Genomic DNA, 15,851 nt, shown 5'->3' with positions numbered 1-15,851 from the left:
ATGCTGTTCCGTCATCAGGGAACAAAACTTCCCTCTGATATCCCAGCCTTTTAACCCCTCAGATGCTGTTCCGTTATCAGGGAAAAAAGCTTCCCTCTGATATCCCAGTCTTTAACCCCTCAGATGCTGTTCCGTTATCAGGGAAAAAAGCTTCCCTCTGATATCCCAGCTTTTTAACCCCTCAGATGCTGTACCGTTATCAGGGAACAAAACTTCCCTCTGATATCCAAGGCTTTTAACCCCTCGGATGCTGTATCGTTATCAGGGAACAAAGCTTCCCTCTGATATCCAAGCCTTTTAACCCCTCAGATGCTGTACCGTTATCAGGGAACAAAGCTTCCATCTGATATCAAAGCCTTTAACCCCTAAGATGCTGTACCGTTATCAGGGAAAAAAAGCTTCCCTCTGATATCCAAACCATTTAACCCCTCAGATGCTGTTCCGTTATCAGGGAAAAAAGCTTCCCTCTGATATCCCAGCCTTTTAACCCCTCAGATGCTGTTCCATTATCAGGGAAAAAAGCTTTCCTCTGATATCCCAGCCTTTTAACCCCTCAGATGCTGTTCCGTTATCAGGGAACAAAGCTTCCATCTGATATCCAAGGCTTTTAACCCCTCGGATGCTGTACCGTTATCAGGGAAAAAAGCTTCCCTCTGATATCCCAACCATTTAACCCCTCAGATGCTGTTCCGTTATCAGGGAACAAAACTTCCCTCTGATATCCCAGCCTTTTAACCCCTCAGATGCTGTACCGTTATCAGGGAACAAAAATTCCCTCTGATATCTCAGCCTTTTAACTCCTCAGATGCTGTTCCATTGTCAGGGAAAAAAGCTTCCCTCTGATATCCCAGCCTTTTAACCCCTCGGATGCTGTACCGTTATCAGGGAACAAAGCTTCCCTCTGATATCCCAGCCTTCTTTCTTTTGGGATTCCATTACTTTTGTCGAAATAAAAACCCAACAACAACTGCATCACTCTCCAGTAAACAAAAAGCAGAAAGTGCACTTCAAATCACACCACACTGATCTCATTTCACCAAGGTTCAGCACTCAAGTGTTAACACCGTATTGTATTGTATTACTTTTTGTCACAACAGATTTCTCTGTGTGAAATTCGGGCTGCTTTCCCAAGAGAGAGCGTGTCGCTACACTGAGAGCGCCACCCATTTTTTTGTATTTTTTTTCCTGCCTGCAGTTTCATATTATGGTTTCCTATCCTGTCAGGGCTCAACTGAACAGCATGTGGAAGTGGTGAAGCCAAAGTGACAGCTCCTGCTCTGTCCGGCCCCTTCCCCCTTTCCTAAAATCAGGCATGCCACCAAGGCAGGAAAAAAAAAGAGGAAAATCAGACAACAACAAAAAATGCAGCTGAAATTGGGAAAAAAAAGAGGATTTTTTTTTTTGTGGACTGAACCCACAACAGTGTCAAAAATAAATGACTAATTAATACAGACATGGATTTTCTCAATTAGTGTTTACTCCCCCCCCCCCCCCATCTTTAGAACGAGGCTTAACATGGAACAATCCCCCCCCCCCCCCAAAAAAAAAAGGGTGGGGAGGGGGGGATCCGGGGGCATGCTCCTCCAGGGAAATTTGACATTTTGAACACGAATTAGCCATATATATATAAAATCAGAGTAAGAACACATAACAACAAAACACATGGAATGGGCTTGCAAGGGTTGCTCCAACTGACTTTTTAGTGTCTATTGATTAGTATATAGTCTATATAGACACTAAAAAGTCAGTTGGAGCAATCCTTGCAAGCCCATTCCATGTGTTAGAATTTACCTGGAAAAATTAGTATTGTTACTGTAAGGGGCAAACTGGGTGTGAGAAAAGCACACAGAACATTACAAAGAAACGCTGTTAGTATGATAAAAAATGATCATGCATGAATTATAGCCTTACCGGACCACCAATCCACAGGTAAATTTATCCAACAGCAAAATGTCATTCAGCAAAGTTAAGTCATCCAAACAGGTCTGTCCCAGAAACAGGAAAACTTTTAGTTTTACTCTGGATGTAGTTGTAAAACAGGGGTTTTGCAGGAACATGGAGGAGGCATATGCACGTACAGGACACTCAACATGCAGAATCCTTGGCAATGGACTGTGGAGAGTTTGGACCAGGTTGTGCAGAGCTTCGGGACTTACTGCCAGAGAGACAGACAACAAAATGGTTTGGTGTCCAAGCACTTTCTGGCAAACTCTTTCCATCCGTTCTTGTCCACATGATGCCAGGCAAATCCGACTCCTTGGAATGACTGCTCACTCTTGGTGAAATGATTCTGTGGAGGTACTGTCGTACATTGTGTCCTCCATAGGAAGGATAAATAGAAAAAATCGGTCTTTGCAAGACACTAGCAACAGCATGTAGTTGCCAGATCCCCATGTATGTTCCTGGAGTGAGAATGTGCAGCACCTCTTTTCTAAAAGTACTGCGAACAGCCTCTGAAGTCAGTTCTGTTGATGTATACTGGTCTGAGAACAAAGCATATGTTTTAAGATGATCTGCGGGTGAAGCAGTTGATCTCAAATTTTCTTCTGTGAGGTAGAAGTCTTCATGCGCAGCCAGTTCAACAGCAATTCTGAGGCGCATTTGAAAGTGATGTTCTTGGACTCCTGTTGCTAGCAGTGATGCGCATCGGGGGAGGCAGTTTCCATCTCCATAAATTTGAATGGGCACCAAACCTGGTGCATCGTCTGGCAGAAGTTCTTCAGATTCCTGGTCAGCTAGATAGTGTTTGAGTTTCTGAGAACTGAATGGAACTGGATACTGTTCAAGCATTTTTTTCTCCACTCTCACAGCCAGACTCTTGAAGTCCCAGAATGAGCTGTCGCACACAGTGCAGTACGCATAGCCATCTTTCTCGATCTTCTGTATCACCTCACCAACTCGCTGATCTTCAACAGTTTTGTCCACCCATTCCCATCTCCATTTGTTTTTTGAATCTCGATCAAAAGAAGATGTTTTAGCTGTCCGTTCAATGAAAACAGGCCTTGGCATTGTGTGAGTCGTTCACTGTAGCCTAGATCTACGTCGCTGTAGCCTAGAGTAAGCCGGTCAACAAACGAGACTTCCCGCGAAGCGGAAGTGAATTCTGGGATAGGCCTACTATGATAATCATTGATTGGAAACCGGTGCAGAGCCAAAAATGACCCCCGCCTTCCAGAATTTATTGAAATGTGTCGCTCCGCGGAAATCAAAGTTTCGTGCGGCGGAATCATCTTCACTGGCGGCGGATCGATATTTTGAACGGCTGATTTGTTATGAACCACGGCGATTTTCCGCCTAACGGCGGAAAAGTATCATGCTTGTAAAATGATCTTTAATTAAAAAAAAAAAATTTAAAAAAGGGGTGAAGTTTTGTGCGAGTAACCATGCATTCCAGACAATGTTTTGAAGAAGAAGGAAAAAAAAAAGAGAAAAAAAAGAACATTAAACACAGATAATGAACATTATTAAAAAAATTTTAAACAAGAGAGACAAAGTTTTCATAACTAGTGTGTGATTCCTGTGAGTACAGGGTCTGGGGGGGGGAGGGGGGGGGGGCTTGATAGGTACGAAAATATATATGCACACACTGAAGGCCTGATGAAGTGCTCTGGGTTATGCTGCTGGTAAAGCATGTGCGTAGCATACGTGGTGTATCATACATGGATTCCGCCGAACCCCGTAACGCCTCCTCGAGAAGTTGATACCGAAACTGAAAAAGTATGTCACACCCACTGACGTGGAACTCACTTGCTGAGGGAGACCCTCTCCGAGTTGCCGTAGTCCATGAAGAAGACGTCACAGCTGGCCCCTCCCTTGTCGCTCCCACCCCCTTTCCCCGCATCCCCCACCACCATGCTGGTGATCACCGCCCGGTACCAGTTCTTGTCCTGGGAAAACTGGGCCAGTACCACTGTGCCTGTCAACACACACGCACACACAGGTTACACACACAGGTCACACACACAGGTCACACACACAGGTTACACACACAGGTCACACACATACACACTCCCATACAGAGGTCACATGGACACACACAGAGGTCACACAAACAGACACACACACTTATAGTCAACGAGGCAAATATCAGGAAATGGTCTGAAGAGACGATAAACTGAGGTCCCATGTGAATAGACGTTAAATTGAAGATAAAACACACAGAGGTCATGAGTATGCGAACACACACACACACACAGGTCACACACACACACATACACACAGAGGGGTCTCATACACACACACACATAGGTCTCTCTCTCTCTCTCTCACACACACACACACACAGATCACACCTCACTTCCTCTTCCCCAAAGGGTAAAAATAACAAGAGTGTGTGGGAAAGACAAAGGGCGAGATCGACGAGATGGACCCTGACTGCAATAACTCTGAGCTCATGGACAAGGCAGAGCCTCTTCAGACCATTTCCTGATATCTGCCTCGTTCTTGAAAACTGAATCCAAGTGGCCCTGAGGGTGTACAAAATAGAATCATATGGTGTGTGCAGATACTATTAATGTATTTGTTGTATTTCTTTATATCACAACAGATTTCTCTGTGTGAAATTTGGGCTGCTCTCCCCAGGGATAGCATGTCGCTACACTACAGATGTAACTCGGGCAAGACACTCTCTGCTATAGCCCAGCTCTAGCCCAGACAGTTCAACTGATCATCAAATCAAAACCACTTGATTAATCCACATGGTAATGGGCAAGACACTCTCTGCTATAGCCCAGCTCTAGCCCAGACAGTTCAACTGATCATCAAATCAAAACCACTTGATTAATCCACATGGTAATGGGCAAGACACTCTCTGCTATAACCCAGCTCTAGCCCAGACAGTTCAACTGATCATCAAATCAAAACCACTTGATTAATCCACATGGTAATGGGCAAGACACTCTCTGCTATAACCCAGCTCTAGCCCAGACAGTTCAACTGATCATCAAATCAAAACCACTAGATTAATCCACATGGTAATGGGCAAGACACTCTCTGCTATAACCCAGCTCTAGCCCAGACAGTTCAACTAATCATCAAATCAAAACCACTTGATTAATCCACATGGTAATCAACTTACGCAATCACAGACTCGTTAACACAAACATAAAATGACAATGCGCCCCATAAAAGACATTAAAATCAAAACTAGTCAAATAAGAATCCAATGGACTAAAACCACACACACACACAACACACAAACCAACACACACATACACATAGCAGTTGGGTCAGCAGTTGCCTCCCCTGCTGTTCCTGATGGTCACAAGGTCGGACATGACTGTCGAAGCACAGAGTGTGACTGACCAGGATCCAGACAAGTCACAGACACCACTGACCATCACACACACGAAGCACAGAGTGTGACTGACCAGGGTCCAGACAAGTCACAGTGACCACTATCACACACGAAGCACAGAGTGTGACTGACCAGGGTCCAGACAAGTCACAGACACCACTGACCATCACACACACGAAGCACAGAGTGTGACTGACCAGGATCCAGACAAGTCTCAGACACCACTGACCATCACACACACGAAGCACAGAGTGTGACTGACCAGGATCCAGACAAGTCTCAGACACCACTGACCATCACACACACGAAGCACAGAGTGTGACTGACCAGGATCCAGACAAGTCACAGACACCACTGACCATCACACACACGAAGCACAGAGTGTGACTGACCAGGGTCCAGACAAGTCACAGACAGACACCACTGACCATCACACACACGAAGCACAGAGTGTGACTGACCAGGGTCCAGACAAGTCACAGACACCACTGACCATCACACACACGAAGCACAGAGTGTGACTGACCAGGATCCAGACAAGTCACAGACACCACTGACCATCACACACACGAAGCACAGAGTGTGACTGACCAGGGTCCAGACAAGTCACAGACACCACTGACCATCACACACACAAAGCACAGAGTGTGACTGACCAGGGTCCAGACAAGTCACAGACACCACTGACCATCACACACACGAAGCACAGAGTGTGACTGACCAGGGTCCAGACAAGTCACAGTCAGACACCACTGACCATCACACACACGAAGCACAGAGTGTGACTGACCAGGGTCCAGACAAGTCACAGACACCACTGACCATCACACACACGAAGCACAGAGTGTGACTGACCAGGGTCCAGACAAGTCACAGACACCACTGACCATCACACACACGAAGCACAGAGTGTGACTGACCAGGGTCCAGACAAGTCACAGTCAGACACCACTATCACACACAGGGCTGGAAGTAAAAAAGCAGCTATGCTTACTCCCCTACCCTTGTGAAATAAAAATTCGTTTTGTTTCGTTTCACACACAAGCACAGAGTGCGACTGACCAGGATCCAGACACGGTGGCGCCCCCTTCCTCCCCTGCTGGGCCGACTGGCGGCAGTGCTGGTTGATGTGGCGCTGCAGGGTCTCCAGCTCCCCGCGGTCCCTCATCAGCTGCACGTAGAACTGGGTTGGGGTTCGGATGTGGGTCACCTGCACCTTCTCCATGCGACCTGCACACCCACACACCCGCATGGATCGCTCAAAGGCTTGTCTGTTGTGCTGTACTGGCATGACAGCACCCACTCACTTGTGTTCCACATGTGGGTGAGACTTCAGGGCCCAGATTGACCTCATCAGTCACCTCCAGACCCACGGCCACACATCTTCCATCCGATATTTGAAGCCATGGTCATCTTTGAATCCAAAGGACAAACATCGTTGTGTTGAATTGTATTGTATTATACTGTATTGTATAATACTGCACAAAACTGTATTGTATTTTTTAAATTGCATTACACTTTGTCACAACAGATTTCTCTGCATGAAATTTGGACTCCATTCCCCAGGGACAGCGTGTCGCAACAGTGCAGTGCCACCCATTTAAAATGGTTTTTTTCTGCCAGCAACTGTATTTGTTTTCCTTCCAAAGTCGATTTTTTTTTTTTTAATATAGAATTTTGCTAGGGTCAACCACTTAGTTGGTGTGGTTTGTCTTACGCGCACTCAGTGCATGTTGCACATGGGACCTTGATCTATCATTGTCTCATCTGAACAACTTGCGTCCAGAAAACCACTCAATGTCTAGTGGAGGGGGAGAAAATACCGAGGAGTGTGGGATTCGATCCTGTGTTGCTTGGGCACTCTCGCTTCTTTGGCTGATGTGTTGTGTTCACACAAGGCCCCCCATTACAGATGTGAAGGAACTCTAGTGACATTCTTAAAAGGTTAAAGGTCCCATAACCTTTAACTCTCTCCATACGAACGGCGAAAGAGACGACGTTAACAGCGTTTCACCCCAATTACCACCATCAAAATATTGCAAGCGGAAGGCTCTTATACTGAAGAGGTGAATGTTGACAAAGAATACGACAATTCTGACGACGGAAGCTAAAGGTTGGGTCATTGACACACCCACTGGACATCCAAGGGGTCTGTGTAGAGGAGAAGAGAGGACTGGCCGTACTGAGTGAGTTAAGGCTGTTGAGGCAATGAATTCATACCCACTGAGTCTAGGGCTCAGCACAGGAAGGCAGGGCCCAATTCTCTCCATCCACTGATTTAACCTTCCCTGAGTGAAGTGAGTACCCATTCACACCTGGAGTGAGAAAAAAAATGAGTAAAGTGCCCTTCCCAAGGACACACTGCCAAGCAAAAACGGGATCTCCAACTCTGTAACAGGAGTCCAAGGCCTGGCTAGTCTGACCATGGTGCCCCCTGCACACACTGTTCCCTCACTGAGCAGCCCCTCCCCCCCCTGCACACACTGTTCCCTCACTGAGCAGCCCCTATCCCTCCCCCCTGCACACACTGTTCCCTCACTGAGCAGCCCCTATCCTTCCCCCCTGCACACACTGTTCCCTCACTGAGCAGTCCCTTTCCCCCCTGCACACACTGTTCCCTCACTGAGCAGCCCCTCTCTCCCCTGCACACACTGTTCCCTCACTGAGCAGCCCCTCTCTCCCCCCCCCCCCCTGCACACACTGTTCCCCCACTGAGCAGCCCCTCTCCCCCCCCCCCTGCACACACTGTTCCCTCACTGAGCAGCCCCTCCCCCCCCCCCCCCTGCACACACTGTTCCCTCACTGAGCAGCCCCTCTCCCCCCCCCCTGCACACACTGTTCCCTCACTGAGCAGCCCCTCCCCCCCCCCCTGCACACACTGTTCCCTCACTGAGCAGCCCCTCTCCCGCCCCTGCACACACTGTTCCCTCACTGAGCAGCCCCTCCCCCCCTGCACACACTGTTCCCTCACTGAGCAGCCCCCCCCCCCTGCACACACTGTTCCCCCACTGAGCAGCCCCTCTCCCCCCCCCCCCCTGCACACACTGTTCCCTCACTGAGCAGCCCCTCCCCGCCCCTGCACACACTGTTCCCTCACTGAGCAGCCCCTCCCCCCCCCCCCCCCCGCCTGCACACACTGTTCCCTCACTGAGAAGCCCCTCTCCCCCCCTGCACACACTGTTCCCTCACTGAGCAGCCCCTCTCCCCCCTACACACACTGTTCCCTCACTGAGCAGCCCCCTCTCCTCCCCCCTGCACACACTGTTCCCTCACTGAGCAGCCCCTCTCCCCCCTACACACACTGTTCCCTCACTGAGCAGCCCCTCTCCCCCCTGCACACACTGTTCCCTCACTGAGCAGCCCCCTCTCCTCCCCCCTGCACACACTGTTCCCTCACTGAGCAGCCCCTCTCCCCCCTGCACACACTGTTCCCTCACTGAGCAGCCCCTCTCTCCCCTGCACACACTGTTCCCCCACTGAGCAGCCCCCTCTCCCCCCCCCCCCCCCCCCCTGCACACACTGTTCCCTCACTGAGCAGCCCCCTCTCCTCCCCCCTGCACACACTGTTCCCTCACTGAGCATCCCCTCCCCCCCCCTGCACACACTGTTCCCCCACTGAGCAGCCCCCTCTCCTCCCCCCTGCACACACTGTTCCCTCACTGAGCAGCCCCTCCCCCCCCCCCCCCTGCACACACTGTTCCCTCACTGAGCAGCCCCTCTCCCCCCTACACACACTGTTCCCTCACTGAGCAGCCCCCTCTCCTCCCCCCTGCACACACTGTTCCCTCACTGAGCAGCCCCCTCTCCTCCCCCCTGCACACACTGTTCCCTCACTGAGCAGCCCCTCCCCCCCCCTGCACACACTGTTCCCTCACTGAGCAGCCCCTCGCCCCCCCCCCCTGCACACACTGTTCCCTCACTGAGCAGCCCCTCTCCCCCCTGCACACTGTTCCCTCACTGAGCAGCCCCTCCCCCCCCCCTGCACACACTGTTCCCTCACTGAGCAGCCCCTCGCCCCCCCCCTGCACACACTGTTCCCTCACTGAGCAGCCCCTCTCCCCCCTGCACACTGTTCCCTCACTGAGCAGCCCCTCACCCCCCCCCCCTGCACACACTGTTCCCTCACTGAGCAGCCCCTCTCCCCCCTGCACACTGTTCCCTCACTGAGCAGCCCCTCTCCCTCCCCCCTGCACACACTGTTCCCTCACTGAGCAGCCCCTCTCCCCCCCTGCACACACTGTTCCCTCACTGAGCAGCCCCTCTCCCCCCCCTGCACACACTGTTCCCTCACTGAGCAGCCCCTCTCCCCCCTGCACACACTGTTCCCTCACTGAGCAGCCCCTCTCCCCCCCCCCCCCTGCACACACTGTTCCCTCACTGAGCAGCCCCTCTCCCCCCTGCACACACTGTTCCCTCACTGAGCAGCCCCTCTCCCCCCCCACCTGCACACACTGTTCCCTCACTGAGCAGCCCCTCTCCCCCCTGCACACACTGTTCCCTCACTGAGCAGCCCCTCTCCCCCCCCCCTGCACACACTGTTCCCTCACTGAGCAGCCCCTCTCCCCCCCCCCTGCACACACTGTTCCCTCATTGAGCAGCCCCTCTCCCCCCTGCACACACTGTTCCCTCATTGAGCAGCCCCTCTCCCCCCTGCACACACTGTTCCCTCACTGAGCAGCCCCTCTCCCCCCTGCACACACTGTTCCCTCACTGTGCAGCCCCTCTCCCCCCCCCCCGCACACACTGTTCCCTCACTGAGAAGCCCCTCTCCCCCCTGCACACACTGTTCCCTCACTGAGCAGCCCCTCTCCCCCCTGCACACACACACTCTCACACACACCACATCACACCACACCCACACATCACACCACACGCACACACACACAGACATACCACACCACACACACACAGAGACATACCACACCACACACACACACACACAGACATACCACACCACACACACACACACACAGACATACCACACCACACACACACACAGACATACCACACCACACACACACACACAGACATACCACACCACACACACACAGACATACCACACCATACACACACACACACACACACATACCACACCACACACACACACACATACCACACCACACACACACACAGGCATACCACATCACACACCCCCCCCAAACACACACCAGCCAGGATCAGCCAGCAGGTCACTCACCTACCACCAGACGTGTACAAGGACTGTCCATCACTGTTTGTGCAGGAGAATGCTCCATCACTTCTCCATCAGCCACTGCCTCCACCTCCTCCTCTGGAACCAACATGCCGGGTCTGTATCATACCCCCTTTTTGTTTACCGTAAAGTTCGGTCTATAAGCCGCGACTTTTTACCCCAGCTTCAACCTCTGCGGCTTATACAATGATGCGGCTTATCTGTGGATTTTAACGATCCCGGGAGTGTCACGTTCTCGTCTATTCTCAACTGCCCTTCAACTCACCAAAATCATGATTTCTGTCCATGAATATTTGGATGAGCTTCAGGATAGTGTGCTAACTGTTCACGTTTTATAAATCAAATCCACACACATTAAAGCCTTCAGATCAGCATTCAGTTCTACTCTGCTCAAGCATACACCCTCATCATGCCGAAAACGTGATGTTATGCTTATGATGCAGCCTTCAAATTGAAGGCGATCGACCTAGCAGACGACAGTGCAAGCGACAAACCAGCAGCGACCTCCACCTTCATGTTCATGAAGTGAAAGCGAGGCTGAAGTCAGTGACAAGATGGCGGAGGAAGCTGTGCTGGTTCTCTTCAACTCGGACACTGAAGATGAAGATTTTAGTGGATTCAGTGAGCAGGATGACGGTGCGGCTTATGTATGTATAAAGTTCAATTTTTTCCAAAATTTAGTGGGTGCGGCTTATATACCAGTGCCCTCAATAGACCGAACTTTACGGTAAATATACTGACCACGTCAGACTGATGCAAACTAAGCCTGCCGGTTTGCTCTGTGTTGGCCAAACTGAGTGGCATTTGGGTCTGGGTCTCTACAATGGTGTTTTCCTGATTGCAGAGACCCAGGCTTTGACACATAACCGGCAGACCTGGAGGAATCTAGTGAATGACTCTTCTTTGAGGCGCCCCAGTGACTCTTTACAGAGCTGAGGGAGAAGAAGAAGAAGAAGAACCCGGTATGAAGACGCCTCTGCCAAACCAGGGATCTATTCAGCCAATCAGTGTAGTTCCCAGGCTTAGTAAAGCGCAGATCATTCCAAGGCCTACAGCTCCATAACTTTCAGTTTCAGTTTCAGTAGCTCAAGGAGGCGTCACTGCGTTCGGACAAATCCATATACGCTACACCACATCTGCCAAGCAGATGCCTGACCAGCAGCGTAACCCAACGCGCTTAGTCAGGCCTTGAGAAACTTTCAACCATCCATCATCCTTAACACTTTTGGTTTACTCACTCCAATCCCTTAACCCGACCCCCCCCCCTTCCCTCCACCCCACTCCTTAACACTAAACTTGCAGGTTTGGAATGCTAAACATTTCTGTCTCCCCCCCCTCACCCCAACTTCATCCCCACCCTGCTCTGAGACACTACAGCACTGAAACAGGCTTTCTTCAGGTTGGCTGCTTTGTTTACTGGTGACATTTTTGTTGATTGATTGATTGATGATTGATGTGGATACTTATATAGCGCCTATCCTCGGTCAGAGACCAAGCTCTAAGTGCTTTACATACACGGGGACATTTGCACCACAGGCTGCCTACCTGGGTAGAGCCGACTGACAGCTGCCACTGGGTGCTCATCATTCATTTCCTGTGTCATTCAATCAGATTTCAAACGCACACACATACACACTCAGACAGACATGTAACATTTTACATGTATGACCGTTTTTTGTTTTTTTATTTACCCCGCCATGTAGGCAGCATACTCCGTTTTCGGGTGTGTGCATGCTGCGTATATTCTTGTTTCCATAACCCACCGAAGGCTGACATGGATTACAGGATCTTTAACGTGCATATCTGATCTTCTGCGGGCGCATACACACGAAGGGGGTTCAGGCACTAGCAGGTCTGCACATATGTTGACCTGGGAGATCGTAAAAATCTCCACCCTTTACCCACCAGGCGCCGTCACCGTGATTCGAACCCGGGACCCTCAGATTGAAAGTCCAACGCTTTAACCACTCGGCTATTGCGCCCGTCTGTACTGCAACACGTAATGATATATATATATATATATTACTGTACAGCTGAATAATAAAAGCTTTGCATTTTACTGCACTGCAGGATATTAAAATCATTGCACTGCAATGTATTGAATAATAATACACCTGCTGTACTGCACTGTACAATAGTAACATAGGCAATGCTTTGCATTGTACTGTGTTTTAATGTGTAATATTAGAACTTCGATATTTCATGTCTACATAACACTGACAGCGTGTTGTGCAAGTGACTCCATGTTTGCAAAGCGCTTAATTAAGAGTTTGGTCTCTGACTGGAGATTACTATGAAAGTTTCAATAATAACACACATAAATTCACATATGTGCACACACACACACACGCTCAGACACATATGAACACACGCACACAAACATGCATACAGTGATTGTGAGGAGGCACAATGCACAGGAACCACAAACACTAGAGCAAAAAACACAACAACCCCCCACACCCCCCAAAAAAAAACAACAAACAAACAACAAAACAGACATGTGTAAACACTCACTATACATTAACAAGCAGAAAAATCATCCATCTTTAGGAAGACACAGAGACAAGATTGACTGATTTTGGAAAAGCATTATTATAAAAAAAAAAAAAAACAATTAAAAAATTTTTTTTTTATAAACCCACACAACCATACGCCCCCAACCCACACCACCAGCCCAACCCCACACAGTCCCGTACCTTCCACAATCACCGAGGCAGAGTCAGCCAGCGACCCGCTATCCAGGGAAGCCAGGTCAGCATCAGGCAGGGACACGGAGCGAAGTTCCTCAGGGGGAGGTTTGGGGCTGTCCGTTCCGGGAAGGCTCAGTGTGAACATCCTGAAATAGGACCACATGTCTGGGGGCTGGTCGTCTGACTTGTTCTGTTAGCTGTGTTTTGTTTTTTTTCTTTTTCTGTAAGTGCTAGGTTTGGGAAACTTTAAAAAAAATTTTTTTTAATACTTTTTTTGGGGGGGTGGGGGTGGGGTGGGGGGTAAAAGTTTACATTCCTGTGAACCATACATTCATTCTAGCATATCATCATGCCTTTGTTTACAATTCCACGCAACTGCAAAAAAAGACAAGCATTCATATTTCTCAACGAAAGAAACAATAACGAGAAGCAACATTATATCCTTGTGTGATAATAAAACATACACATATACATGCACATGCATAATTATATATTATAATTATATAATATATAATAATTATATAATTATATATTATCCCTGTCGGTGAGATGAACTGGTGAACCATGTGCTGCTGATACTCACTGGGTGGCACTGCGGCTGGATATGCTGCCATATGATCCAATGAGGTCTTTCATGGGAGTGTCAAAGGAACATCTGCAATACAGGGAACACAGTGATAGACTGACCTGTTGGCGTCACGCATTCACAAACACTGGTGCACATAGTACACGCACACACACACACACACAACTGCACCCATGCATAAGCACATAGAAATACCAAGTACTTTGCACACGAGATGCATGTACATGTGCTAACTGCAACAACCGTACAAGCATTGTTGATTGAGAAGACATGCAGCACCATCCACCAATGGCTTGAACCAGACAGTACTGGTGCCCTGGCCTAGTGGTACACTTTGAAAAAAGTCAGTGCATGCAACTGAATCCAACTCTCACCACTATTTTCTGCATGAGGGAGAGGTGGAGCATGAGTGCAGTCACCCTTGTGTGTGTGTGTGTGTGTGCACATGCGTGCGTGTCTGTACGTGTGTTTTGCATGCATGTGCCCCTACGCATGCGTCTGTGCGTCAGTGTGATGTGTTGTTACTTGATTTCTCTTTATGTGTCATACACCATACTATATCATTGTTCCTTTCGATTTACTTTTTGCAATTATTGAAAAGCGCCTCAAGCATTGGAAGGCGCTATATAAATTTCCGTCATCATTATCATTAGCAGTAGTAGTAGTAGTAATACACACATACATGTGAAAGACAGCAATACATGCATACATGTGACAAACAGTAATGTATGATAGTCAGTCGTGTCCAACTATGACCAGAACAGCAGAGGAGGCAACTTCAGGCCAACTTGCCCCCAAGGCTGACGGGCGCAATAGCCGAGTGGTTAAAGTGTTGGACTGTCAATCTGAGGGTCCCGGGTTCGAATCACGGTGACGGCGCCTGGTGGGTAAAGGGTGGAGATTTTTACGATCTCCCAGGTCAACATATGTGCAGACCTGCTAGTGCCTGAACCCCCTTCGTGTGTATATGCAAGCAGAAGATCAAATACGCACGTTAAAGATCCTGTAATCCATGTCAGCGTTCGGTGTGTTATGGAAACAAGAACATACCCAGTATGCACACCCCCGAAAACAGAGTATGGCTGCCTATATGGCGGGGTAAAAACAGTCATACACGTAAAAGCCCACTCGTGTGCATATTAGTGAACGCAGAAGAAGAAGAAAAGCCCCCAAGGCTGCAGCATGAGGAGCAAATGCAATCTTGCCTCCTAGTTTGAGAGTCATAGTCCTTCACAAAAAAAATAAGCAGTAAATGACTTCCCACTGCAATGGATAAACCACTGATCGTACAGCTTTCACTTTGCTGTTGGCCCAACTGTAAGCTTATGTCAAACACTAACACAATGCAGTTGTTCAATCAATCACAACTGTTCATAAAAGAAAGGAAACAGACCCTTGTGTGCTATCACCCGGTGGGGTGCCCTACCTGATGGGTTTAGCAATGGCCTCCCTCTCCAGCGTGGGGATGCAGGGGATGTCCTGGGCCTTCTTCAGACGCTCCAGGATCAGGTCTGCGTCCACCAGGGTGTGGATGCTGCCCTGCATGGCCCGCATCCCGTCTGGGACAACACAGCGCCATTGCCACAACAGTCACAACACTGCCAGCTTTACAAAGGTCACAAAGCACAGTGCCAGCTTTACACAGATCACACAGTGCCATCGCCGCAGTGGTCAGCACAGTGCCAGCTTTACACAGTGCCATCGCCACAGTGGTCAGCACAGTGCCAGCTTTACACAGTGCCATCGCCACAGTGGTCAGCACAGTGCCAGCTTTACACAGTGCTATCACCACAGTGGTCAGCACAGTGCCAGCTTTACACAGTGCCATCACCACAGTGGTCAGCACAGTGCCAGCTTTACACAGTGCCATCGCCGCAGTGGTCAGCACAGTGCCAGCTTTACACAGTGCCATCGCCACAGTGGTCAGCATAGTGCCAGGTTTACACAGTGCTATCACCACAGTGGTCAGTACAGTGCCAGCTTTACACAGTGCCATCGCCGCAGTGGTCAGCACAGTGCCAGCTTTACACAGTGCCATCACCACAGTGGTCAGCACAGTGCCAGCTT

The 15,851-nt window shown here is 49.4% G+C and overlaps 1 protein-coding gene across 1 annotated transcript in view; it reads right to left on the bottom strand.

Moving 5' to 3' along the window:
- LOC143283047 (RING finger protein 17-like) overlaps positions 1 to 15,851 on the bottom strand; it is a 127,438-nt gene that overhangs the window by 89,455 nt on the left and 22,132 nt on the right. Inside the window, exons 12-17 of the mRNA XM_076589052.1 lie at positions 15,211 to 15,343; positions 13,782 to 13,853; positions 13,205 to 13,344; positions 10,494 to 10,586; positions 6,359 to 6,526; positions 3,748 to 3,916 (exon numbers count right to left, since the gene is read on the bottom strand). Coding sequence (XP_076445167.1) covers positions 3,748 to 3,916; positions 6,359 to 6,526; positions 10,494 to 10,586; positions 13,205 to 13,344; positions 13,782 to 13,853; positions 15,211 to 15,343 — 775 coding nt within the window. The remainder of the gene's footprint in view (positions 1 to 3,747; positions 3,917 to 6,358; positions 6,527 to 10,493; positions 10,587 to 13,204; positions 13,345 to 13,781; positions 13,854 to 15,210; positions 15,344 to 15,851) is intronic.

This window comes from Babylonia areolata, chromosome 6 (assembly GCF_041734735.1).
Source record: "Babylonia areolata isolate BAREFJ2019XMU chromosome 6, ASM4173473v1, whole genome shotgun sequence".
NCBI classification, from domain to species: Eukaryota; Metazoa; Mollusca; class Gastropoda; order Neogastropoda; family Buccinidae; genus Babylonia; species Babylonia areolata.
This window is presented reverse-complemented; position numbering and strand designations above follow the sequence as displayed.